This window comes from Drosophila sulfurigaster, chromosome 3 (genome assembly GCF_023558435.1).
Source record: "Drosophila sulfurigaster albostrigata strain 15112-1811.04 chromosome 3, ASM2355843v2, whole genome shotgun sequence".
NCBI classification, from domain to species: Eukaryota; Metazoa; Arthropoda; class Insecta; order Diptera; family Drosophilidae; genus Drosophila; species Drosophila sulfurigaster.
This window is the reverse complement of record NC_084883.1, coordinates 24052101-24079444: the sequence shown is the minus strand read 5'-3', so window position 1 is coordinate 24079444 and position 27344 is coordinate 24052101. Positions and strand designations below refer to the sequence as shown.

Below are 27344 nucleotides of genomic sequence, written 5' to 3'. Positions count from 1 at the left end.
ATGTAAATTTTATAACAATTATGTAAATTGTTCTGTTTAAGATTTTTAATGGTTTATATACTTCAACTACAGCTATACCTGAATGAACTACTAAACTATCGCACCAAAGTTAGCACTTGCGGCGATATATGCAGTGTTGCGAAACGCACACAAAAAACATATGAGAGAAAGAAAAAAAAACACATACAAATAAATGGGTGACGTGCCTAGTGCCAACTCGTTGAATTGTTATTATTTGTGAATTGAAAATAGGCCGAGTGCCCTGGCAAGTGGCAACAAATGCGCTAGGCAACTCCAAGCCAGACACTAGACCAGCAGCAGCAGCGACAGAGCGGAGAATTGTGTTTACAGAGACAAAAACAAATATGGGCATTAACGTCAGCAGAAATGCCGACTTGGCGTCAAATGAGTTTCTATTGCGGTTTGTGGGACGCCAGCATATTGCCCATGATGATGAGGCCTTCTGGAACGGTCTTCTCAACTACAATATTGTGATGCCCGAGAACAGGTAACATCAGCAAACAGTAACAACAGTGAAAACAACTCAAGTGTTAATCTTTCTAGTCAGGATCAGCTGAGTCTGGACTCGCGGCTGGAGACACTATGTCAATCGTTTATTGGAAACAATCTGAAGACGGGCAACTTTGGCTCGCTCATCACCGTCTTTCTGGAGAAAGCCACCGAACTGTTGTCACTCTCGGATCAGGAGAGTAACATGCATGTGTGGCAGACGTTCAATGCGCTCTTTATCATCCGCACATTGATTAAATATATCAACGAGACGGCATCGGAGTTTCAGCTGCTACAGCACTTTGAGGCCATGCCCAGCGCTGAGCTGCTGAAGGCCGCCGAGGAGCAACAACAGCAACAGGATACGGCAACCATTGCCATAGAGGCTATCGAAAATCCACCATTGGCCGCTCTCATTGTGGACGGCGCCAAGTTTGAGACATTCATCGATGCGCTTGTGAATCTGATTGTTGTCATACCCGTCAAGGAGTTCACCTACCATCTGCATCTGGAGTCGGTGAATACGCTAATCACGCTGCTGGCCGTGCATCTGTTTGCCCAGCAACAGCAGCCGAGCAGCCCGGATAAATCGATCGTCTTTCGCACCATCTACAAGTGCCAGCATGCCAATGTGCTGATGTCGGCACTGTTGCATTTCGTGGCACGCATGGTTGAGGTGCCGCACACCATGTTCGGCTCCAGTTCAGCGGGCTCCTTTGTCTTTGGCATTGCCGAATCGTTGCTCTCCATTTTCACGTTTCGCAAGCAACAGGATGTCCTCAAGACGACCAATGCCACGGGTGGCGAGTTGTCGCAACAGTTTCGCACGCACTATCCGCTGGCTAATCAGAGTCTGCTATTGATCTTGGTACTGACGAATCATTGCACCGCCCAGGACAATGCGTATCGCAACAGTTTGTTTGGCTGTGCCGACTCCAAGGACTCGCCCAAACAGAGCGGCGGTGCTGTTTCCTTTCAAATTGACTTCTCCGCAGTGTATGAGACGCTGTGCCGCATTGTGACCATCGATCAGGCCACGTTGCTGCTGTACTTGCTGTTGCATCGCAACGAACGCTTCTATCGGTTTGTCATGCAACAACCGGATCTGGAGCAGCTGGTGATACCCATACTGCAGACGCTGTACAATGCACCCGATAGCAATTCACATCACATTTACATGTCGCTCATTGTGCTGCTCATTCTCAGCGAGGACGAGGGCTTCAACAAGAATGTGCACACGATTGTAAGTTGCTCTCGAATATGGTTTAGAATATGTCTTAACTTATGTCTTCCATTTGCAGCTGCTGAAGAACATTAGTTGGTACACGGAGCGCACCATATCGGAAATATCATTGGGCGGCATTTTAATACTGATTGTCATACGCACGATTCAGTATAATATGCTAAAGATGCGGGACAAGTATTTGCACACCAATTGCCTGGCCGCGTTGGCCAACATGTCCGGACACTTCCGATCATTGCATCCGTATGTGGCACAGCGTCTGGTGTCGCTGTTTGAGACCCTGGCGCGTAAACACACACGACTGGATGCCCAGTTGAAGGAGCCGGCGGATAGTGCCGTCTTTGTGAATGTATCGACAACGCCCGAGGACATGATGCAGGATTTGAGTGTGCTGGAGGAGGTGCTGCGCATGGTGTTGGAAATCTTAAACTCCTGCCTTACAAATCAGTTGGTCTATTGTCCCAATCTTGTCTATACGCTGCTCTACAAACGCAGCGTCTTCGAGGGCTTCCGCAGCCATCATGCGTTTCAAGATGTCATACAAAATATCGATATGGTGAGTGTTAGCGCGATATCTGCTTTATCTTCTTTATGACTCACATTAATTGCTCTTATCTGCAGGTGGTTGGCTTCTTCTCGTCGCGTTTGCAACGTGTGCAAGAGCAACGTGGCGAATTGGGAGTCAATGAGGTGCTCGAGGTGATATCGAAAGGCGCCAGCCAATGGTCCAGCGATCGACTGCGGGTGAGTAACTGACTAAATTGAATTATTATTTATATTAATAAGTTTTATTTCGTAGAAATTTCCGGATCTGAAGTTTAAGTACGTCGAAGAGGATGCGCCCGAGGAGTTCTTCATTCCATATGTGTGGACGCTGGTCTGCAAATACGGCTGCGTGCACTTCAGCTCCGAGAGCATTAAGAGTGTCACCACAGACATTGCCTGCTAATATAAGACCACTCTTCACTCCACGCTCTACGTTCTTCTACGTTCTACGTTCGCCCACTTCCCTACAATTACTTATCCACATACGCTGTTCCGCTTTCATTTGCTTCTTTAGTCTATGTCTTAACAAATTATGTGTAATCCCAGCTAAAAACGAGAGGGAGCCTGGCTCGCTCCGCTCTGATTACCGTCAAGCCAAATGGTCGAAACATAAGCGATACCTAATAGAGAAAAACAAAGTAACGTTGACGTTAAAGTATCCTCTCGATGAACTAATGATAATACATAGAACTAGGCTGCAGAGCATAAACGAAATCAACAAATAATTATAATAATAATTAATAATAATAAAATACATATTTTGCTACCGCTAAAAAACAGTTCAGATAGTTGAGGATGAAAAAAAGTTAAGCTCCGATATCGATTGTACTAATCAAATAAAGACAACAGCAAAACGATATAAATATTATTGATAAATTAAATTACAAATTTAAAGAGAAAACAAAAATTGAATATATACATATATATTTACATTGTGTATGTTAGTTATAATGATTATATATTATTGTATTTAGCAATTGGAAAAGATCGATAAATTAAATATTAACACGAGTTGATGAAGTTTCACAGTATGTTTCCATTCTCGTATTTTATATCTGTCTTTAGATAAGCCCCTCTTATCTACTCTCCACCTTACTTAAAAGTTATTCCCATGGGCGTTGGGGGCTTTTTATTGCTTCTCTTTATCTAGACTCTAGATATGAGGACAGCTGCTTCGATGCATTGATGGGCAGCCACTTGAGCAGACAGGAAATTACCTCCAATAATGCCTATGCCTATTTGCGCCTCATTATGCATATTTACATTATCAGCTGTAAAAATAACAACAACAACATCAACGTCAACAATATCATTGACAATAACAATGCATTCGTCATGTCTGTAAGTGTTTTCCCCAATATCAACGGCAATATAAATAACCTAGCAAGAAGAAGACGCTGGTTGGCGACCCTTGTTGAAGACCGAACATTATATACTCTTTGCTATCTAAATTGAAATCAGCAAAACTGTCACGAATTCGAGGGTCGCACTTAGTTTTAGTGTTGTAAATTTATTGTAATTTATTTTGGAATAGTTTTTCGAAATGTGTGATGTATTTTTGTGGATCTTTCTGTATTTAATCATACAAATATATATACATATATTTTTCCATTTAAAAATACAACTTTTTAATATCCCAAATCCTTCCATTTTTAAATTTCTTATGTTAGACTCTTACTACCATTTCTTGTTAACTAAAAGACTATCTTAGTTTTTAAAATATGTTTATCTTTTTTCTTTGTAGTTAGTTACGTCTTTGCAACCTGTTATCGTAAAAGTGTGTTAGGGTATCGTAAGGGACTTTTACTGCCAACGTAAAAAGTTCGTTGACTTTTGTCGTCGTCACATTTTAACATAGACACAAACCCGCAGGGGGGCGGGGCGCTTTGTGGTCGGCTGACTTTAGTTGTTGTTATGGTTGTTGTTTATATATATTTTTGTTGCATTTTTTTGTGCAGTTTTTGTGTTCGCTACGTGCTTTCAATAAATAAATTGCAACGGCAAAAGCAAAAACATAAAAAATTACAAACAAGAAAAAATCATAAAACATTAAACAAAATTTATTTGCTGTTCATTAGTTGTTTGTTGTTTGTGTTTTTGTTGCTGCTGCTGCTGCTGCTCAACGCGGAAAATTTGTTATTGTGCATTTTCATACAAGTTGAGAGTTGTTGTTGTTGTTGATGGTGCGCTTAGCGCATTTTAATTAATTTTTCTACACACAACAAATGTTTTCAAATTTCCTAGCGTGCCCCGAATTGTTGTTGTTTTTGTTGCCTACTAATGTTGTTGGCCGCTATGCAGGTTAAAACAGTTTATTGACTTCACTCGCCCGCATTTTGTTAAAGCCATTTGTTTTTGCCAATTTCAATTTGGCAATTGGCCACTAACAACGCTAAATAGACGCGATTGTGTTGAATTCTTGACCAATTCCAAGCGAAGAATTTGCCAGAATTTATATAGTAAGAATTCGCTTAGCGAAGTTCGCAACCAAAAACCCAATTGCGAAAATTCTCCGTTAAAAATAAATCGTTGCGCATGCGCCAAACGAAAATCGTGAGAGAAACAGAGACAACAACAACAACAACAGCAACAACAACAACAATTATTGTGGAGACCGAAATCAATGTGAGTTAAGCTTGAGCTTGATTGGATTTGGAGTTGGACTCGGTTTCGGACCCGACTGGACTGAAAACGTGAGCAGACCAAATACTTGATGTATGTGTGTATGAGTGTGTGTGTGCGTGTGTGGAGTGCAATAAATGCGGGCCCCTCACAACGCCCCTGGGCGCCCCCCTTTTGGTGCTAGTAAATTACAAATTATTGTGCAAAGTCCGCCTCATTGTGAATTAATAAAGCCAACAACAATTTTATGACATAAATATTGGCAAAAACCAAAAAAAACTACAAAAAATAAATGGCAGAAAATGAAAATGAAAACGAAATAAGAGCATAATGGCAAACATAAGCCCGCATTTTGAATGGGCCTACAACTGGACGTGATCTTTGTTACATAGTTATATATTCATGTCATCTAACGGTCATTGATCCAACACATATGTGTTCGCAAAAAAAGAAAAAGAAAAACAAACCCGCAGATTAGTTATTGGGTTCAAATTGAACCGTGTTCGGCCCGCAGCCCAAGCTCAGGTCGAGTGAATGAATGAGTTACATTTGTTTTGCCCATTTGCCCTGAGGTTTGCCCTCGCTTTCGGTTTCGCTTCAAAGACTACGAGATTCGCGCAGACCGAAAGAGAGACAAATTATGTTTTATGTTTATTGCCAATCGATTTAACATAAATTCGCACCTTTCAATTGTTTATGTTTACTCTTGTCACGGTCCGGTTTGACGTCCATCTCTGTCCGTCCGTCTGTCCGTCTGTCTGTCCGTCTGTTTGTCTTGTTGCTGGTTGTATTTTTACCGCTGACGTCTTGTAGTGGTTTACCTAGACCCAACTAGACATCCATTGACAATCTATCCATCCAGTCATCGAGCCAGTCATCTTTTGGCGTGTGACCTTTGCTGCTATTGATCTGGTTTGCTTACCGATCTCATTTTGTTTGCTATTCGCCAACAATTTTTTCTATTTCTGTTTGTTTGCCCGTTTGTTTTGGCCCCTAAGAAATGATTTTTGTTTTTTTGCCATTCGACTTGGGCCATTTCCAAGTGAAATCTATGAAAGTTGCACTGCGACTCGATCGCTCTCCTCCATTGTCCATTGTCACTAGCCTCCAGCATTGCTGGAAATCAATCAATTCGATTTGCATAATCGTTTCATTTATTAATCTACATATAGTAGGCTGTTGTTAATGATCTCAGACAGCAGCCGACAGCTGAGAAGCCATAACAATTGCTTCACACAATTACAAGCGAGTATTTCACTGCATACAAGTAATTAGATCGCTAGCTAAATGTTGTGCTAAGTGTTTATAGTCAGCAGTAGTAATTGCAAAATACTACAAGAAACTACTAGAGAATTCCAGCGGTTTCCATTGAGTGATTTATTCGACTTTTAAATGCTCTGCGATGGTAGAAATGAATTAAAATACTATTCAAATATTAAAGTATAGTAAAATGTAATAGAATTTATCATTAAAAGTAATTTAATATACTTAATTTAAAAAGATTTAGACTCTCTGAGGAAACATGGAGAAACTTTGATTTAAAATATTTGGAATAATAAGTAGGAAAGCTTCTATTGATTTTAAATAAGAGTAAAGCAGTGCGGTATTATTCTTAAATTATACCGCATTAATGAATTAACGCTTTATTTGGTATATTGATATAGTGATGCATTGAAAAATACCATAATTAAGATACCAGAGTACCAGATATACGGAATGCTATATTTGGTATATGTATATAGTACTGCATTCAAAAAATACCATACTTAACTTACCAGATTGTCAGATATATTGAAGGCCATATTTGGTATTCTAATATAGTACTCCATTTAGAATATACAATAGAATATTTAACATACCAGATTGTCAGTCAGTTACAGATTTTTCTATACAAAAGTATTCCTTAAATAATTTTATTTTCAATTTGATCGCTTTATAAAAATAAGAATATACTCTACTCTATGATACTCTTTGTATATTTAAAATCATTGTCCAATTACTTACAATCCATTACCAAATAGATAAATAAAATTATTTATTTGTTTGGAATTTCTTGTTTACTAAATATGTTTAAAGGAAATCAGTTTAATATTTGCTAATACTTACATATATCATATATCCAGTTAAAATTGACTTTTAAAATTGCAATTCAACAACAAGCTTAATATATTGCAGAAAACAACAAAACTCTGAACTATCCTCCATCGGTTTAAAGTAAATAATAAAATACGGTTTATTTGTTGGTTTTATAAAAAATGTTTTATGTATTTTATTTCATCATGAATAATTATCACAATAACTTAAGAGCTACGCAAGTGTTGAACACCTTATGTAAAGCAATAGAAAATGATGCATGAAATTACTTACAAAATAAGAAACTGCATAAATATTAAGAGAAATATTGAAAGACAGTTGCTTAATGGATAATGTGTACTTGTTGTTGTTGTGAGTGTGTGTGTGTGTGTGTGTGAATGTGAATGTGTTTTATAAGTAAATGCTGCCTTCGATTCGGGTGAAAGAAAAGCATGCGCCTTTGGCAACGCCGGCTAATCGGAAACGGAAACACCGACCAGCAGAACTCCCCTTAAATTTCCCTTCGAAATTTCCCTTCGAAATTTCCCTTAGAAATTTCCCTTCGAAATTTCCCTTCGAAATTTCCCTCTACATGCCCTCGCAGGTGGCCATGCACGTCTTGTAGCTGGGGAAATTGTTTTCGTTGCCATCGCAGCCACCGAATTTGAATTCCACACACTTTTTCTGCTCCGGATCGTATCGCCATCTGGGGATCAAGGCACGACAAACACCTTTGCGGGCTGGCATCATGCAGAATTGCTCGGGATGCGTGTTGCGTCCAGTGTTCGCCACATCGTCCAGTGAGATGGCATCGAAGAAGTCGCTGACATCATCGTACAGATCCATGGGACGCGCCTGACACGCCACCAATAGCATCATCAACACCATCACCACGACTCCAAAGACTTTCAGCTGGGCACACATTTCGGTTCGATTCGAATACGATTTTTGGCACGAGAATACGCGAATTGATTTAGTTGATTTTATTTATGTGATCTATGATCTGCGTCGGCTTTCTTTCTTTTGCTGCGTTTACTTTGTTTTTCTTTTTGTATTTTGGTTTGTTTTGGTCTCTACCGTGAGCTCTTCATCAACGACTGGCGACTGACTGATTGCATTACAAGAGTCGCATTTGGTTTTATACCAGGAACGTGACGTGACTGTTGTCTCGCGCCGTCGCAACGTTCGATCGGATGGTCGAATGCTTTACTCTCGGCCCCTCGATTCACAACAATTCGCATAACTCATGTTAACTCTTGGCTCTTAACACGCTCTTTACTCTTTATCTCTTTTTTTACACTGTACATAAAGTGGCCAGATCGACAAAAACATTAAAATTTTACAATTTTAATTTTGTAAAGTACAAAATTGGAATGTCATATATTTAACTATTCTAGTAACTAAATCAACACTCAAATTATATCCTAAAATATAAATAGAAGAAGTCATTATATAGTATTTACTTTGTAAGAATTGATTGAAACAAGGAATTGTAAATTAGAAAATTGGTAACACAAAATAAATATATAATATATTTGAATGCATAAAATTAGGAAACCTTAGAAAAATCCCTTTTTATGTTGAAATATAAATAATAATAATTTATTTTATGTAAATCAAATGAATTGCAAGAAATTGCTTGAAAAAATTGTAAAAATATATATAGATATATATAAATTTAGATGTATGAATATACAAGTAGTATGTCATAAAAACCAATAAAAATCAATTAAACTTTAACAACTAAATCGATGCTCACATTAAACCCTAAAATATGAAATTCTTTAAAATGAAAAAGTTATCCAATGTAATATAGAATGAATGAGTTTTTGAGATACTATTTTATAAATAAAAATCCAGCAATCTGTGAAGAAGTTGAATATTAAAATTATGTAAAAACCAAAGAAAAAATTAACATCAAATAAGATGAATGATTTACTAAATGTCCCTTAAAAAACTAGCATTCACATCAATGAATCCTTAACCTCACTAAGTTTAATCAAATAAAACTTAAAATATAAATTGCTTTAAATTTCAATGCATTACAATAAAGGAAATAATAAGACGTTGCAACAATTGCAACAATCCTTTGTTGAAATTAAAAAATTAACAGTATGTAATACAACAAAATGAACATAAAATTAGGTGTAAGAATCAAATCAATTAAACTTATGTATTAATGGTTTTAATTAGGCTTTAAATTAGATAATTACAAGTGAAGAATATTCAATTGCCCAACAGCTAATAAATAACACATGTGTCTAAAACGAATGTGTAAAATGAATTTATTTAGAAACATTTAAAGCCTGTCCGCAGTTAACGCTGTGTTGTGGCCATTGATGGCTAGAAATGTAAGCGAACCACTTGCTGCGTTCAAAGTATTACTTGGATAATAAAATAAACAATTTTATTGCTGTTGACTCATTTGAGAATTGTCTGCCTGTCTGTCTGTCTGTTGTGTGTAAGCTCGTGTTGGCCAGTTCAGCTTCAGGTTGAGCGCATGAGGAACGTGCCCCAAACGAAGTCGCAGCTAAAGCTGAGCAAGCCAGCAAGGATGATGCTGATGATGACGATGGCAGCAGTGGAAAGCAACAGTCAGCGCCCAGTGGCATTAATTTGTGCAATTGCCTTGGCCATGCCGTACAACGTAACGCACACACATAGATAAGCAGAGTAGAGGAGGAGTAAGATGCCAGTGAACAGGTAACAGGTAACAGGCAACATCTTGTTAGCTCCGACTCCGACTCCGATCCGCGTGTACTTCGTTGTACTAGCTTGAATGTTGCGTCTGCATTTGCTGCTGCTGCTTTTGTGGCCGTGATAAAAATTGCATGAGCATGCACTTGGCATTTTATGCTGCCTGCAACTTGCGCCCGTTGCTTCCGTTGGCAGACGTTCCCAAGTTGCAGTCAAATTTTCATTTTTCCGCTCACGTATTTCGATTAAATTCTCATTTTGGTCATAATTTTGCCGTTTTTACGTTTGCCTTGGCATTAACTTTTCTCACTCTCTTTATCTCTTTCTCTGTGTATCTCTCTTTCCCTTTCGCCCACACTCTATCACTCTCACTTCTCAGTGGTTTATGTTTCTTTATTTGTGTGTGTGTGTGTGTGTGTGTGTTTTAGCACTCTCCAGTTGGTCTGCGTTCTTTATGTGTGTAACGAAATCATCAAGTTTGTCCAAAATACATTTGGAAAATTAAAAGTTTTTAACTTGAATTCTCCCTCATCTCTGGGCTAATACACGCATCGTGGTTGCCAATAGTTCGATTGTTTTGCCTTATTGTTGGTTGGCAACATACATAAATCAATTTGGTTTGCGCGACATTCTCCGCTGCTCCGGTTAGAGTTGGCAACTTTTTATTATTGCTGCATAAATCCGTTAACAAAGCCCAAGCACCTGCGGTCGCTCTCTCCAGCTCTCTCTTTCTCTCGCTTTACTTTGTCTTGGCTGTCTTTGGCTAATTTTCCCGGCACGCACACATTGGCACGTCACATTGGCAAATTCCCCATGAGCATTGAACAGTTGGCAGTCACAGGAGCAGCGCGCTCTGCTAAAGCTTAGCAATAAACTTTTGTTATGTGCGCGTAATAAATTGAAAAATAGTGCGCACAACTGCAGAGTTACACACCCACACACACACGCACTGACACACACCCACACACACACACATACACCTCACATTCAACTGTTGCGCATATCCGTTCACATCTTCACCGTTAAATTGCTGTCCATGGAGAATGCAAATGCATGTAACATGTCTGACATCGAACCGATTTCCTTTTGCCGTCTAAAAGTATGCAACAGCTTTTGCGCAACTACAGGTTTTGCAGTCGGGAGCAAAGCCAGCAATTTTATGTTGCATACTATTAGGCTGATGGTAATATTATTACTAGGCTGCATACGGTAGACAGGATAATTCCGTTAAGATATTAATTAAATAAAATCAATTGCCTAAACTATAATCAAAGCATCGACATCAAATATGAATTCCAAAAATGGCACTCCACACGTCTATCTAATCTATGTGCAAAGCCAATAAAATCACACACACACAGCGTTCGATGCAATAAAGCATATTGCAATAATTTTACTGCCGCAATGTAATTAAATTACTTAGCTGAGGCCCCCAGGAGCACACTGAATGCACGGAACAAATCCTTTTAAAACGGCCGTAAACGCGCCAGTGTCATGCCAGTGAATCCGAAGTGGATCCAATGGGATGCGTTATGCTCTGGGCATATTTTGCAGTAAAAGCCACCGCAATAACCGCTGTCAATATGCGGATTAACGCATCAATTACATGACCAGCCAGAGGGGGCACTCGCAACTGAATGAAGGGAGCACTTGGTGGCTCCAGGCTGGATATCGTGTTTATTAAATTTGTTCGTGTAAAAAAAGATGCGACTGTTGCATGCAGCAAAAATGTCATTTACGCTGTAATTTAATTAATTGCAAATTTTTCAATCAGACATCCAGCCGCACAATTGAGTTCCACCAGCAACAGCAGTAACAGCAACAGCTTGCCATCAAAAATAAAACAATTTGAATTCCATTTCGGGCAGCTGACGATGGCTCAAAGCCATTTACATTTATGATGCACCCTAAAAACTAAAAGTACAGCAAGAAAAATATAAAAAAGGAGTGTCGAAAAAAATAGAACGAGCAAAAGGAATTCCCCATTTAGCCAGGTCACTTGCAACTAAATTAATTCGATAATTGACTTCCACACTCTTGACTGCTTCTCCGGTCAGTTTTCGGTTCTCGCAGAGTTTTTTTTCGTTGCTGTGTCCTTTTGCCGGGTTGTCGCCCCGACATGGTTCGAAAGCTTCCACTTTCGGCTCGTTTATTTTTTTATGTGCGGCGCACACAAAACATAAAAACGTCTGTTGCGTGTTGCATATGGAAAATTGCCAAAAGTGTAAGGGCGAAAGGGCGACGCAAAGAAGTCGCAAAAGGAAATGTAGCAAGTCGTAATGGCCTGACAGGGCCCAAAACACAAGCATCAAAATAAAAAAAAAAAAAATAACTGAACTGAACGAAGGAGAAGGAAGGAAATTTGTACTTCAAGTTTGGCTGGCAGTTTTAATAGTTGTGCAAGTGCATGTGATTGCTTTATGAGCTTGGGATGAACTTGCCGGGCACGTGCCACGTGCCACTTGGTATTTAGTTAATTATACGAAATTAGCCAGTGCTGGCTGCACAAATTGATTGTCGACTTTCTTTCCATTCATTTTGAACAGTTTTCTTGGGGTTGCATTTGTTTAAGTTTGAAATGTCTTAACTTCAATTTAAGTATTTTCAAATGAAGAAAACTCTTTGAGTAGTAACTGAGCTGTCAATTTGTTGATACATCGATGTCATTCTGTTTGCGTTCTTTAACAATTTTGAGCGTTTTAAGAAGTGAATGACAAGATCTATATTCAGTTTGCAGTTGACAATTTCAAATGAAATTGTTTTGTAAGGTTTCGTTCACCTTTTGGGCAAATGCAGTTGAAAATTTGTCAGCTCTCTCAGATGTCCAGCTCACACAGTTCTCATGTATATTTAATTTGATCAATTGGCGCAGCGTGTCACATAAATTCGCCCATTTTAGAAATGCACAAAAAGACACTAAATTTGCCGGTTGTTTGCCTTGGCAGGCAGACAAAACTGAAAACGAAATGGGCGACACTTGTGGACTTGTGAACGCCCATGGGCCAACGTCAGCCAACAGCTACGTCTTGACCTGTCCACGTAGCTCACATACGTCTCAACACCTTTGGCAAATGAAAAGAAATGGCCAAGACAGACGGCGAGGCGATTCTATTGTGGAATGTGTATGCAACACATTCGATATTCTTACTTTTCTTTATTTTGTATTTTTTTTTGTATTTGAGAATGCAACAATTTCCCTGTTGTGCACGTGCCTAGCATCCTCATTCTCATACTCATACTCATTTTCATTCCCAGTCAAAGTCTCATTCTCATTCTCATGCTTGTTCTCATGCTGTTCCTTGTGGACCTGCCTGCCTGCAACTGACAACATACTTCAATGCAATTGCATTTAAATCAGTTGGCTATGCGTTGTGTCTGCCTGTCTTTCACTCGGTTTATTTGTGTTTGTGTGTTTCTCTCTGTGTGTGTGAGTCCTTCGTGTGTTGCTGCCATTGCCGTTGCGCTTTGTTCATAAATTATGCAAAATTTTTTGGAGTCAACATTATAGCCCACTGTATGTGTGTGTGTGTGTTGTTGTTGTTGTTGTTGTGCGGTTGGTGGCGTACGTTGTGCTCCATTTGTTCATTTCGAGACCAATAAAATGAAACATTTCAAAGTAGTAAATATGCAACCCATCGACATTTGCCCGTTGTCTGCGTCTGTGGCTCGTAAACTCGTTCGGCGTAGACGCTTTTCCCTCCCTTCCCGTCCCCACGCAGTCAGCGCATCAGTAATTTTCTATTTTCTATTGCGCTTAATGAATTGCTTGTGTGCGGTTAGCAGCCCCAAGCATTTTGAATATGCATAAGCAAAACACTATGGAAATGCATTTAACTAAGTTTTTTCCTTTTCTCATTTCTTTTTTTTTTCTTTTGCTCTTCTCTACGCTTATTTTTTTTGGTTTTTCACACAGCCGCCAGCGAAAATGCAACAACAATGCACAAAAGTTTTTGTTGGCTGTAACATAATATTTTACTCAAAGCGCACAAGAATATACACAAAAAAAATGTTTGGACGCAGCCCAAAAAACAACAAAAAGTGAGTACGAAAAAAAAACGAATGAGATAGCTGCAAAGTAAGAATAGAAAAACAAACGAAATGGCTCGTGCCATGTCATGTTTTTTGATGCACGCCCGCGCTGCCACAGTCGCTCTAGTGTCCAGTATCCTGTGTGTACTGTATCCTTTTTTTTTGTTTTTGTTTTTTGTATTTTTCATTTTGTCGTGTCGCTCAGCATTTTTCCTTCCTTCTCCTGTTCGCAGAACACTCGGACAAGGCAAAAGTATTGAGGCATAAGTAAAAATTGCTGTAGCATTTGCTCACAAAACTGCTGCCGAGTTGACGATGTGGAAACTGGCAAGCTGGCAACTGAAAACTTTGGCAGCCTCAGCTTTAAGCCCACGCAAGGCTTTCCAAATAAAAAGAAAGGTGGCAGCAGCAAATTAAAGTCACAGCCTATGCGAATAATTGAATCATTGCAAATAAATGATGTACTGTGAGCGTAAATACTGAGAAGAATCTTCCACCTCAATTTTATATTGTTCTTTGATAAGCAAAATCAGTTTATAGAACTATTAACATTTTTATAAAAATATAAAATCAGTTTCCTCTCTCACTTCTTATATGTTTAATTTAATAATGTTGCTAAAAGAAAACACGTTCTTAGAAATATTTAAAATTTGTGGAGTGGGAAATTCTAGTTTCAATATCATTCGATTCATATATTTCTTTCACACATAATTTGTTAAAAAAGGGCTTCATTCCTTCCGTGGCAGTAGATAATCATATAATACAAATTTGATTATATTTTATATCATTAAATTTTCCATTTGCGTTCAAGTTTATTTAGACATTTTATACAACATTAAAAGGAGTTTAAAACGCTTATCGGTATAAGAAAACTCAAGATAAAAAATAGATAAAATGTATAACAAATGAAAATAGTGTGTAGGCAAAACTTTAGTTGTCTTTGAAATTGTAGTCACTTGGGAATGTTTACTGTTTACTGTTACTGTTGAGAAGTGTAATCGCATATTTAATTTTGATGACTTTGTTCAATGAATTGGCGCTTCAGTCAAGCCGCAAAACTTTTAATCAAATGTGCTCGCTAATTACATTAGTTTCGACTGTTGCTCCATGCGGAGGAGTAGTTGTTGTTGCTGCTGCTGTGTTTGCTGTCGTTTGTTGACTGCACATTTGATTATTTTCAATTATTTCGAGCGCGCGCATTGTGCTGACTTTGGCATTGACTATACACACACACGTATTCCCAAGTGGCGATAACACAAACTCTCACCCACACACAGAAGCGAGGACGCGTGCTCACCCACACACATAGTCAGACAAACAGACAGGCAGACGGAAATAGGAAATGTTATTGTCGTTGCGCATACGCCCCCATAGCCCGTTCACTTTTCGCTGTTGGGTAAAAGTTTTGGCATAAAACAAAAATGTGATTTACATGGGGAAACGCAGCTAACAATGCGCCAGCTGTGTGTGTGTGTGTGTGCGAGTGTGTGTGCGTATGTGGTTTGTATGTTGTATTGGCAACAATGAACATTTCATGTTAAACAGTTGGCATCGCTTGTCGGAAGTCGCCGTGCAAAACTTGCCACAATGCAGAGCAAAAAAAAAAGTGAAGGGGAAACTCAGGCTCAAGCTCGAAACTCGAGCACAGGACTCGACTCGACTTGACTCGACTCTCTCCAACCCAACACTACTTAGCTTGGCTCGACTCGACTCGGCTCGACTCTTATCAGTTGTTGTCAAAAAGTTGGCGGCAACAATGGAGCTGATGTCAGACACCTGTTGCCAAGTTAATGAAAACTCAATCGAGGCAGTTGGCGCAAACTTTTCAATTGAATTTCGTTATGCGACTTCGTATTATGCACAACTCAAATTGTTTTTATATTTATATTTTGTATTTACTTGTGTGTGTGCTTAAAATTCAACATGATCTTTCTACAACTCTGGTGGACTTTAATGGTCTTAGCAGGCTCGAATACGCTGACGCCAAAGGACGAACCCGTGGGCAGCGACAAGTTGCGCAACTTTCACGATGCTGTCAACGAGGCGCGTGAGCAATTGCACGAACTGCATTCCAACTATGGCGTTGTTCAGGGATCGGAGCTCTATCGGCATAGACGGAACACCATTGACGACTTGCTGGCGAGCTTTGCTCAGGCAGGTGATAAACAGGAAGCCGAGGAACACGATGACAAGTCGCAGCAACATGCAGAGGATGATTGGTTTCGTGATTTCGAAGCGGGTGTTGTGCGAATGGCGCCAGCTGCTTCAGCGGCGGATTCAACTATGAAGCACTCGCGCTCCGCCGGGCGAACTAATGCCAAGACCTATGTCAATGATTATGCCAAGATGCTGGAACAAACCGAGATCGGTAAGGTGAAGAAAAAAGTACAAAGATAACGGCATGGAAGGCATGCCTTTGGCTGCGCCGGTTGAGACTCAACCAGCGCCAGTTGAGCCGTTGACTGGCGGCGCCTCACAGCTGGACATTAAGCTGAAGCATGTGCAGCAGCTGCTGGCTAACCAGGAGTTGGAGCAACAGCACCGAGAGCGAGATCGTCAGCGTGGCCACAAGGAGAACAAGGGCAATACCAAAGAGCGAGACGAAAGGATGCCCGAGTTCGGGGATAACGCTGTGCCCGATGGCATCTATGAGCAGACATTGGCGCGCCTGCAGATCGCTCACATGAATCCCAATAATCTTTCGCATGAGGCCAACTACAAGCTGTCCAAGATCGAGCAGGAAGCAGCCGAACGAGCGGGCAAGATGCGGTACCCGGGTGGACTGCAGAAGCGCAGCTCCAGCGCTGGCTTTAATCCCATGAACGAGATCAAGCTGAAGACCAGCAATCGATTGATGCGCAAGGGCATGGGACCTTCGTTGCCCAGCAATGCGTTGTCTGACAACATGCGCGCCCATTATGTGGATGACATGTTGATGCGACGGGAGCGCAACATGAAGCGGCAGCGAGAGCGACAACAGTTGCAACAGCAGCAAAAGCTGCAGGAGGAGGAGGCTGAGGAGGAGAAGGATCCCATGCTGGCACCTTATGAAGAGCGCAACGCTGCAGCTGACAGCTCCTTGGATGTATCTGGCATGCGTCTGCTGGAGACGCCACAGAGCTACGACTATCGCTTGCCGCAACTTGATCATTTTCGCACTCTGAATCAACGCACGATGCCGAATATGCGCGATTATGTGCAGGCTATTGACAGGTTGAATCCGAAGGCTGAACGCTTCAAGCGGCAGCCAGATGAAGTAAAGCAGCAGGCGGAGGCAGAGCTAAAACTTACAGAGACAAAGCCGAAGCTGGAGCAGAGCGAAGTGGCCAGCAGTAATAGAAAATTGGCAGAGGGAGAGGAACTTCAACAGCCAAATTTAAAAGAATCAGCTGGCAAAGAAGCAGCCAAGCTGCAAGCAGAGAGTGTCAGCAAAGACAAGTTGGAGAATGCTGCAAGTGAAGAGCTTAAGCAAGCTGAAACTGCTGCTGTAAAGTCTGAGAAAGTGGTGAACGCAGGTGAGGAAGACAAACCCCAACTTGAAGCTCAAGTTAAGCCCCAAACTGAGGACAAGTCAGAGAAACAGCTTGTGGCGCCACTTGCTGAGTCGAAGCCACAGCAGGCTGAAGAACCAGAGCAGCAGCAAGTGCAGGCTGAGCAACCTTTAGGCGAACTAAAGTTAGAGACCGAAAAAGATCAGCAGCCTATGCTAAAGACGGACAGCAAGCTGAAAGCCGAGGCGCCACAGTCAGCTGCTCATCTGGAGCCAAGATGTGGCCCCGAAGCAGTTGTCAAGTTGCTGGCCAACAAGTTATCGTTGGCGAATAGCATTGATCGCGACAAGCGCAACATTAAACGCTGGACCTGGCACAGATGCCATCGCCAGAAGGGCAGCCATGTGCCTTTGGAGGCAACACATCAAAAACGACGCAGCAAACGCGCTGTGGAGCAACAAGAGACGAGTAAACCAGCTGCCAAGCTGTTGGACGAGTTCGAGGATCACAATGGCAATCGTGTGCCTTTTGGTAGTCTGGGAAATGGTTTGCTAACAGATCCGGATGAAGATGACACTCTTCGCTATCCACGTCATCAGCAACTCAAGGTGGAGGCAGATGAAGCTGCTCATATCGATAGTCTGATTGAGTCCAATACTTTTGCCAATTCACGCTATCAGGTGCCCATGATTGGCCAGCGTAACAACAATTTGGTTTATCCACAGCCGCAACAGCAGCAACCATCTTACGGACAGCAGCCACAAGCGCCACAGCAGCAGCAATTGTTGCCTATGCAACAACAGCCACAGCAACCTTTGCTTTCGCAATGCCAGCCACAGTTGCAGCTGTCTAAGCCACAGCAGCAGCAACAGTTGCCAGCGCCGAATAATGCAAAGTCCAATTTCAATTTGACGCACTTTTTCAATGAGCTGGCTAAGCTGGAAAAGTTGCCAGTGGCAACGCTGCAGCAGTTGCAACAGCAACCACAACAACAGCAGCAACAGCAACCACAACAACAGCAACCACAACAACAGCAGCAACAACAACAGCAGCAGCAGCAACAACAGCAACCACAACAACAGCCACTATTGCCAACTCAGCAGCAGCAACAACCACTTGGACAGCAGCAACAGTTGCCGCCGGGTCAGCAGCTGCCAACAGGTCAACCTGGACAACAGCCTCCAGTGCATCTGCAGCCAACGGTGCAGCTGCAACCAGCAATGCCGCAACAGCAGCAGCAATCGCAACTGTTGCCGCAGCAACAACAGCAGCCGCAGCAGCAACCACAGCAGCCAATAAGTCCAGAGATAAGCCAAGGCAAGCCGCTCTATGGCATGCATCGTTATCTAGGGCCATTTATGAACAAGGTGGGCAAAGGTGGCACCACAATTGATCCTTGTGCAACCACCACGACGACAGTTGCTCCCGAAGTGACAACCATGAATCCGGATTGTGTGCCAATCACAGCAACTGACTCAGCGAGCACAATTTATGCCGGCGACTCTGGCAATCCTTGCGGCAATGCCGATGCCATGAAGCTTCGAATATCCATGAATGGCAATGTGTGCAGTGATCCGAAGACGAAGCAGCTCTTTGGCAATGGATCGATCAGTGTGCAGCCGAGCAATCAGCGCATGAATGCCGAAGCATACTATCAACTGGTGGATGCTTTGGTGGACGAAACGGAAGCGGAAGCGGATATGGACAGTGATCATCACTATACCAGACAGGTCAATCTACGTGTCAACAGGGATAACAGGGATAACCAGTTGGATATGGATACGGACAATGATAAGGAGAAGGATAAAGAAAATGTGACTGAAAAGTCTAAATTTGGTCATTCGAAAAAATTGAAAGCCAAGGAACGCAAGAAAACTACACGAACGAAGGACAAAATGCAGAGCAAGACAAAAAAGGAGAACAAATCCGAGAAGAAAAAGGGTCAGGGGAAAAAGAACGATCAAGACTATAGGTAAGCCATAACATAAATGTATATTAACAAAAATACACCCTTATTTCAAACCTAATAGCAACATCGATCGTGGCGAACCTTTAACCGATAACTATGACAAGCTGATCACTGGTCGCGCTTCTGAGCAGATTGTGCGTGCTGTCTTCGATATGGTTAGCAATGATCCCAGCATGGATCCATTGCTATCGGTGCTTTCCCGCAATCGTAAGATAGCTAACAAATATCCGAAGACTTTTTATCAAATACGCAACGATCGCACCGAGGTGCAATTGCAACAGACCGAGGAGATGGTCAGACGGACCATGGAGTCGATTAGTGACATCATCGATACACAAATGCGACAGCGGTCGTGCATTCCATTGAGACCCGATCTCATTGAGTTCTACGATCTGATAGTCAAGACAATGAACGAACAGCAAAAGACACGCGAAAAGCGAGAAGCGAATTTGGGTTTGCTATCTGATCAGTACAATCAAGATGTGCGCATTCTAGATGCGAACAATATTGAGCAAAAGTCGCGAATTGTCAAGAAACTGTTGAGACAGTATGAAGAGCTGCCGCTGGAAGAGCAGCGCAATGCGGCTTCAGTCAGAGATGAATTGCTCATGGATCTCATATATCTGCGTAAGATGGCCGATTCGCTGGAGCGCAATAAGCGCAACGAGCAACTGCAGAATGTGATGAAAAAGTTCAATGGCAACGGGGCGGATGATCAGCAAGTGAATAGCGAGTATACGCCCCGTTTCATCAAACTGCTAAAGACAGCTGAGATCTTTAAAGAGGTGGGCGAGCAGCAGGCAAAGGAGTTTATTGGACTCTAAGATAAAGGTTATTTATTTAGTTATTTTATTGGAAAAGTATTAAATTATTTTGCAATAAAGAAAGTGTTGAATTGCAAATTCCATTTAATGTCATTGAACAAAATTTTAAAGAGCAGCAAATGTAGTGGGGAAAGTTGCCCTTACACTTATTAGATAAAGAGTAGTCCTGGTACCTACGAAAGGTAATACCGATATCAACAAAGTTGTTATATATGTTATTCTATTACAACGAGTTTCATGCATTTTTCTGGTTTTGTCTAACATAAGTAACCCAATAATCTTGAAGAACGCTTGTAAGGAAATTTCCTAAGTGACCCCAAGTTCATTTATGTTGTTAAGCGGTTCAGTTATGCATTTGGATTTCGTGATACGATTAAACTGGAATCCATTGACCAGCTTATTTTGTGCGGCAAAAGCCATGTGTCAAAATTATGTACGCCATTACTGAAGGGACTCAAAGTTTCTGTTTGTTGGACGCTATTCCTCACACCAGGTACGTGTTTGACTGACTTTTGGTCAGTTCCACACTATGCCTATGTCTGTGTAAGAAATGATTAATCGTGCTGCCAGCTAATTAAGGGAAACAGCCTGACAAACCTATTTGCTGTAGGCTAAGGTGTCGCCACTGCCTGCTGGTCTGATGACACGAAGAACAGTTTGCCATTGTGCTCTACGTTGTCGAGTACATCAGCCCAGTAAGCTGGATTCGAGGTAAGCGATCCACCAAAGGCCTAACGGCGTGCTCGTTAAAGCACCATTGGCAACGTCGGTGGCGGATTATAAACTAGGTGCTGGACATACACTTGCTGTGCATTGCTGTTGCAAATAGGCAATATGTAGCCCAACGCTGACTATGATGAAACTAACGCACATTGAACTCATTGTGAATTAGTGCACTTACTCGAACAGTGCTTGACTCCGACTGCAATTTATGCGGCGATAGTGTTGATTGGGTTTTTATAGCAATCGCAAGTTCTAACTGTTGTTCTAATAAAGCTTTTCTAAGGTTCGTGCTGACTCAACATTGCCTGATTTTGGTCAACATTTCATTTCAAAATTATTTTTTAACGTTCTACTGTAGAGCTAGCATAGTTTCAGAACATTTCTGCTTGATATTGTATTTATTTATTATTTAGCATAATTAATATAACTTGTAAGAATTTACGGAATTGTTTTGAGGCACTCTTTATGTAATAATATTATCTAAAAAACTAAAGACTTTTCAATTTAATTATATTTTCAGCTGATATGTGACAACTGACAACTGTAATTCAAATGATTTAAAACTTCTCATTTTTCAGATAATATAAAGTATGTTTTATGATGACTGCTTCCAAGCACTCTTTAGTTTAGAGGCTTTAGTCAATAAATAAATACTTTCAGAAAGATGTTCAAACCCTTATTTATGCATACAAAATTAGTTGATTACTTCGTTTAGGCTACTAATGCTGATTAAAAATATACTTGCATATATTAATAAGTGGCTTACGATATCGTAGATGTTTCCTGACATATATAACTTACTTATTGGAATACAATTTAACAATAAGTCTACCCTATAAATATATAACTATTTGAAAACATACGTGTATACTATTTAGTCAAAGAATTTAAAAATAGCCTTATAAGAAAAACTATCTTAGTTAGTGCAGAGATAAAATTCAAAATTTTTGTGTGCATATAAACAGAAAGTTAAACTTTGTATAGCTAAACACAATTAACAATTTTACTACAGACAAATTGAAAATGGGGAAAAGAGATTCACTGGGCGATTATTCGCTGGAGATGCAGTTGATCCAGAAGAAGATCGAGCATATTATAAGATCGATATCCGAGGATAAATTGAAGGGAGTGCACAACCCTCGCGGAATGCGTGAATTGCGGAACAGATTATTTGTTAATCTGAAGAGGCTGCTGAAGGTGAAGTTAAAGAAGAACAAGTCACTGAAGAAGAACGACATCGGATTGCTGAGAAAGTACAGTAATAAGTTGCATAAGTGGCAAAAATATCTGAATGAGCAGCAAAACGAATTGCAAGAAAAGGAGCAGAAAGAAATTAAATTAGATAATAAAATGCAAAAGTTGAGCAAACAGTTGAAAGAACTTCCGCAAACACATAATAAACGTAAGGAGATTCCTCCAGCACGAGTAATCATACCAATTTCTGGCATTGAAAAAAATTCTCTGGTTAAAAAACGCAATCGTAAAGTCAAGTTTGCAAAATTTACCAATCAGAAGAGATACACTGTGCCGAGCACAATTATTGACTATTCGAGACGTTCAAGTTCTTTTAGTGGACCACGAAAAACTTTAAGTGCCGAAAATTCAATTAAATTAAGAGATATATTGGAAAACATTGAAAAATCGACTGCAGAGAAGAAAGTGGAGCGGGAAAACATATCTGAACCGGATTTGTTACCAGTGAGATCACAACAGTTCCTGAGCAGTCACGATAAGAGATTAGATCCATATTTCAGGGATATCCGAAAGAGCATTTCTGCACAGTTGATTACTAACCACAGGCCTGAATCTAGGAGCAGTAGCAGAATGAGCACAAAATCATTAAGTTCATTGAGATTGAAGAGGCTCAAAAGGAAACTGCAGCAGCATGTAAATGTCGGTTCTGGTACCCAGACCCCTCAGCATACGGTGCCTGTTGTGATTGCGACACCAACACACAAGTTGCATATATCAGATGTCGATGCTTTGGTGATTCCCAAGATTATTTCCGCCGGGCTTTTCACACAGAAAACACTCAAATCTCCGCACTGGAAGTTATTTCAACGCGTTGTTGCTGAAAATAAAAAAAGTTTTGGTGAGGAATTTATTGAGAACGTCGATGATACGACTAAAACGAATCTCAGATCAGTGCACATTTTGCTTAAAGATGTCATTCAAGGACCGAGCATGCTTGACATTATTGCAGATAGAAATGGCATTCTTAGAATTGTGCGTCGCCATTATATGTGGAAAAATTTGGCAGGTGTTTACAGTGATATGAGCAGTGTTGGTGTTGGAAAGAAGGAAATTTATAATGTCTTACGCAATCAATACTTGGAAAATATCGATGAAATCTTTAATGAAGCCATGGAGAATGGCATGGCACTTGTTAGCGAAAAGGAACCCACAATATCTGTGGACGATCTGCAATTTCATAATTTGCATTTGACTGACTCTACTGAGAACTCAATGGATGTATTACGATTTAAGAGAACTTCTGCATCGAGAGAGGGTTCGATTGCCTCCGGAGGCTCAGACCGACAAAGCGTTCTTTCACTTGCGATAAAGGACTTATCTGATGTGAATAATCGTTACTCGCTCACAAACTTGAAAAACATACAGAAGGCGCATGTGGCTTACTTTGCTAGCCTAAAGAAAACGCCATTGGAAATTCAATTGCAGCAACAGAAGAATGCCATGAAAAAAGAATTACGAAAACAATCGCGATTACAATCGGCGACTAAAGAATGCAAAAAGAAGCAAAAAAAACTGCAGCAGAATGTCGACAACAATCGATTGTACTATGAGCCAAGGAAAACTTGCAGAGAGCGCAGCATCTTGGATGATGAGCTGCAAGATTGCAACTGCCTTGAGCCGCTTTGCACTCCAAAGTGCATGCGCTGTGGTGCCGAAATGCCATCGCTGGACACTATGGAAGTGAAAAGTAGCAGCAGCAAACTCTCCTTGTACTCCATTGCAGCATGTGGCAAGAACAAGGATTTGCTGCATCTGACCTCTGACATATGCGATCAGTGCGGCTTTGTGCATCATCAGCGTTCACCTTGTCCCATGCTCATTGAAGCGTCACCCTCAAGGACAATGCAGCAACTGCGATGGATAAAAGAGATCGCTCCGTATGCTGAAGATCGTTGCCAAGTGCTGACGAATTGAAGTGTTGCAAGCGCAGTCAGTGTGCTGCTGATTGCCCTTGCAACACTTTCAATTCGTTGCAGCTGCCTTGGTATTAGCATCAAATCAGATGGCAAAAGGCAATGGCATCCTGATGCTGATGCTGCTGGCAAATGAAACATTTTGTTTAAGTGCAAAATAAATTCAAGTAATGAGTTTGCAGCGTTTATGGTTGCAAATACTACAAGTGAATAACAGAATGGGAGGAGAGAGAAAGAGAGCGAGCGACTTTGTAGACGTTGCACATACGCAGCGTGGGCTGCTGCTGGGCGTTAAATGCTCGCCAAGTTTCATAAAATATGCAAAAAGCCAACACACACACACATGCAGAGAAAGAGTACATACACTCACGTAGTGGCAAATGGGGCTGGCTTTTAATACACTTGCTGTCGGCTGTGCGCCTCAGCGTATGCAACGAAATTTTTCGGCCAAGTTTTTAAGTCAAGCGGCTGTAATGGAATTTTATTGCAGCACTCGCATTCTGTTTGCGCAGGCGAAACATGTGCCAGACATTTTCATAAACGCTCCGCTCCACTCCACTCGACTCGAACAACGAATGGAATGGAAAGAAAGGATACACTGTTAGCCAGCAGTTGCCTAAGTTGTCCATGCTCATTGATTTAATTTCCTTTAAGTTTTGTTCGCTTAAAGTCAAGCAGTGAGACCAGCAGCTGAGCCGTGTTGAGCTCAATTGAGCTGAGCTAAACATAGCTTCAAGCTGAGCGAGTCGACAAACTATCGAAAGCAACGCAATAATGTTGAAAATTGATGCCTGTGATCAATCATTTAGTTGCCCATTGCTGCTCTATCTGCGGCAGCACTTTCATTTGGCCAGCAGCAGCAGCAACAACAGCAGCAGCAACAGCAACCGACACCAAAACCAACGACCGCGGCATTCTCTCTTGCCACCAAACCGCCCTTCGACCTAGGGCCGGTTGCCGCATATTGCTGGCCACTGGCTGGGCGTAAGCTGAGACGTTTTCATTTGCATTTTGTGCCAGCAGCTGCAAAAACCGAATAGTCAATTGAGAGGAGACACGACTGAAAGATGCTCTGTGTAAAGTGAAGTCAAGATGATTTGCAATACTTATATGTCTTAAATTGTCCTACGATCTGTAATAAAGTAATCGATATAAGTGTGGTTAAATTGTTTAATTCTAATGCTATTTATTTTAATCTAAAGCTTATAAAAATCACATTGGATTTTTCGATTTTAAATATGAAATTTCTATAATTTACTAATACTATTTTGTTGTAACACAATTATACAGTATTTATACATATGCATATATAAATATTGTCATTCATGTGTTGTTTACGTTCTTTTCATGTTTGTACACTTAATAAATAAAAAGAAAAATGGAAAATCTAAAAAATTAATATAAATTAAGGCAGCAGAGTTTAAAGAAGTGGTATAAAGTAAAGTTTCATTTAACTCAATGAACCGTTGAATTTTAATTAGAATGAGAACTCTTAAAATCATCGCAATTTATCACAGGGTAACCAGCAAGTCAAGCATTTCATTGCTGTCGTCATCGTCATGCTGCTCAATTTGCGCTGACTGGCTGTAACATTATCTTGTTTGCTCATGACACGCGCCACAGCCTCAAACTCCGCCTCAGACGCCGTCTCAGGCTCAGTCTCAGTCTTAGCCTTAGCCTGGTTGATGGCAAGGAAAAAGGAATGGAAAGGAAATGATGGCGATGGAAGGAAGAACATGGTCTTGGTCGACTCTGGACTCTGGGTGATGTCCTGGCATTGTCCAGCTTTGGCATTTCACTCATTTCTCGCATTTCACAGTTCGGTTGCGGCTTTTGTCATTTCTCCCATCGTTTTTCGCGTATTTTTCATAAGTCATTTGTGATTTAAGTCTTTTGGCTTGTCAAAACAAACGAAATGAAGCGTTGAAATAACTGACAACTCGAAATGCTCTCAACTCAAATGCTCAAATGCTTGTAATAGCAAACAATAAATGCATTGTCATGCCTTGCTTTTCTGCTTTTGCGAATGTCTACAAATCGGGTAATTGCATTTTATTAGCGCTTATCCCTGATCCATGATGTTGGCTCTCCATTGTCATCGCTCGACAGTCAAAATTTAATTAATTTCCATTCGTGCAGTGTTAGTTTCTGTCTTTCTTCATTCTCTGAGTAACACATGGAGACACTTAATAATGCCTCACCAAACACTTTATTATAAAGCAGCAAAGCAAACAGTGCACAATGGTCTCTCTTTCGTTCTCATCTCTCTCTCTCTCTCTCTCTCTCGGTCTGTCTGTCTTACTTTATTGTGTCTCAGGTGTGGGCAGTACTCAGCCTAAGTACTCATAAAGATGCTACAAATTAGGCTGACTGGAAAATTCAGCTGAAGAAAAAACACAAACAGGATGATAAATGTGCCGGATTTGCTTGATGTGCTTTTGGCTAATTGAATAAAGTGCTTTGAAAATCGCTTTTCACAGTAATTCGACAAGTTAAATGGACCAAAATAAACGAAAATTCACAAATGAAATACTTTTAAATGACTTACTATAGTTTTAATTATTGTACAACTTTCAGTTCATTTCATTTCAAATGCTGCTGGATAGTTGTTCTTCAATTTGTTGTGAGCTAATTGCAAGTACCTAAAAGGAGTTTTAATTGTTTGTTTTATATGAGCTTCATTACATTGATTAGTTTAATATATTTTTTTTGATAATTAAGAATATGTAAATAAGCTTCAAACCATATAAATGCTATACAATAAAGGACTTTCTATTCTATATATGCAATTCAGTTTTTTTATGCAATTTATTAAGAATACTGAAAGTTCATTGAAGATAATTTTGACACTAATTCGACAATTTAAATTTTATTAAATGGATTTTTAAATTCTTGCGTGAGCTTTTTAAACACATTTATGCTTTAAAGGTTAATCTTTACATTTAATTAGTTTTGTATTGTTCTTTTCTTTTAGTCCGAACCCTTAAAGGCACATTTATGGTTTACAATTGATTCTTTTTATCGAATTCGAGTGTCTTCTATTTTTGTAATTTAGCTATTTAATTTTGATGATTTATAAAGTTAAAAGTGTTTAGAAGTGTTGAAGTATATCAAATTGATTTTAACATTTTGTTGTGAGCCGTTAAATCACATTAGTTCCTTGAATGCTTTCCTATTGTTATTCTTATGAAATTCGAATGTTTCTATATACGTAATTTAGCTTTTTGTTTCAGATAATTTAAAACAATTAAAGTGAAGATAAGCATATTGAATATTTTTATTAATATTGAATGTAATCTTTACTATCGAGTATTTTTTTAGTATTATTCTCATAAAATTGTAGTATGTATTTGGCTTGTAATTTTGTTGAAGAATAATTCAATTCATTTAAGATTTGCAATTTTGTAAAAACCTCGTTCAACTTCTTGTTATTGTTCTCATAACTCAGAA

General features: G+C 40.2%; 4 protein-coding genes across 4 annotated transcripts; 3 read left to right on the top strand and 1 right to left on the bottom strand.

The window, feature by feature from the left end:
• The first annotated feature begins 82 nt into the window (after nt 1-82).
• LOC133844964 (dymeclin) lies at nt 83-3330 on the top strand. Its single transcript, XM_062279258.1, has 5 exons — nt 83-508; nt 565-1753; nt 1812-2309; nt 2375-2497; nt 2553-3330. The coding sequence occupies exons 1-5, from the start codon at nt 366-368 to the stop codon at nt 2700-2702; spliced, it is 2103 nt and encodes a 700-aa protein (XP_062135242.1). The 5' UTR covers nt 83-365; the 3' UTR covers nt 2703-3330.
• Nucleotides 3331-7552: 4222 nt separating this feature from the next.
• Nucleotides 7553-8109, bottom strand: LOC133841079 (PI-stichotoxin-Hcr2e). The gene has a single exon (XM_062273353.1). The coding sequence runs from the start codon at nt 7916-7918 to the stop codon at nt 7583-7585; it is 336 nt and encodes a 111-aa protein (XP_062129337.1). The 5' UTR covers nt 7919-8109; the 3' UTR covers nt 7553-7582.
• Nucleotides 8110-16121: 8012 nt separating this feature from the next.
• Nucleotides 16122-20082, top strand: LOC133841974 (putative uncharacterized protein DDB_G0271606). Its single transcript, XM_062274843.1, has 2 exons — nt 16122-19183; nt 19242-20082. Exons 1-2 carry the CDS (start codon nt 16122-16124, stop codon nt 20002-20004), a joined length of 3825 nt encoding a protein of 1274 aa, XP_062130827.1. The 3' UTR covers nt 20005-20082.
• Nucleotides 20083-21750: 1668 nt separating this feature from the next.
• LOC133839956 (uncharacterized) lies at nt 21751-23895 on the top strand. The gene has a single exon (XM_062271610.1). It carries the CDS (start codon nt 21751-21753, stop codon nt 23893-23895), a length of 2145 nt encoding a protein of 714 aa, XP_062127594.1.
• The last annotated feature ends 3449 nt before the right edge of the window (nt 23896-27344 follow it).

Coding starts and splice junctions, on each gene's coding strand:
- LOC133839956 (XM_062271610.1), top strand. CDS start 21,751: ATGGGGAAAAGAGATTCACTGGGCGATTATTCGCTGGAGATGCAGTTG.
- LOC133841974 (XM_062274843.1), top strand. CDS start 16,122: ATGGAAGGCATGCCTTTGGCTGCGCCGGTTGAGACTCAACCAGCGCCA. Junction 19,184..19,241: donor AAGAACGATCAAGACTATAG/GTAAGCCATAAC, acceptor CAAACCTAATAG/CAACATCGATCGTGGCGAAC.
- LOC133841079 (XM_062273353.1), bottom strand. CDS start 7,918: ATGTGTGCCCAGCTGAAAGTCTTTGGAGTCGTGGTGATGGTGTTGATG.
- LOC133844964 (XM_062279258.1), top strand. CDS start 366: ATGGGCATTAACGTCAGCAGAAATGCCGACTTGGCGTCAAATGAGTTT. Junction 1,754..1,811: donor ACAAGAATGTGCACACGATT/GTAAGTTGCTCT, acceptor TTCCATTTGCAG/CTGCTGAAGAACATTAGTTG. Junction 2,310..2,374: donor TCATACAAAATATCGATATG/GTGAGTGTTAGC, acceptor TCTTATCTGCAG/GTGGTTGGCTTCTTCTCGTC.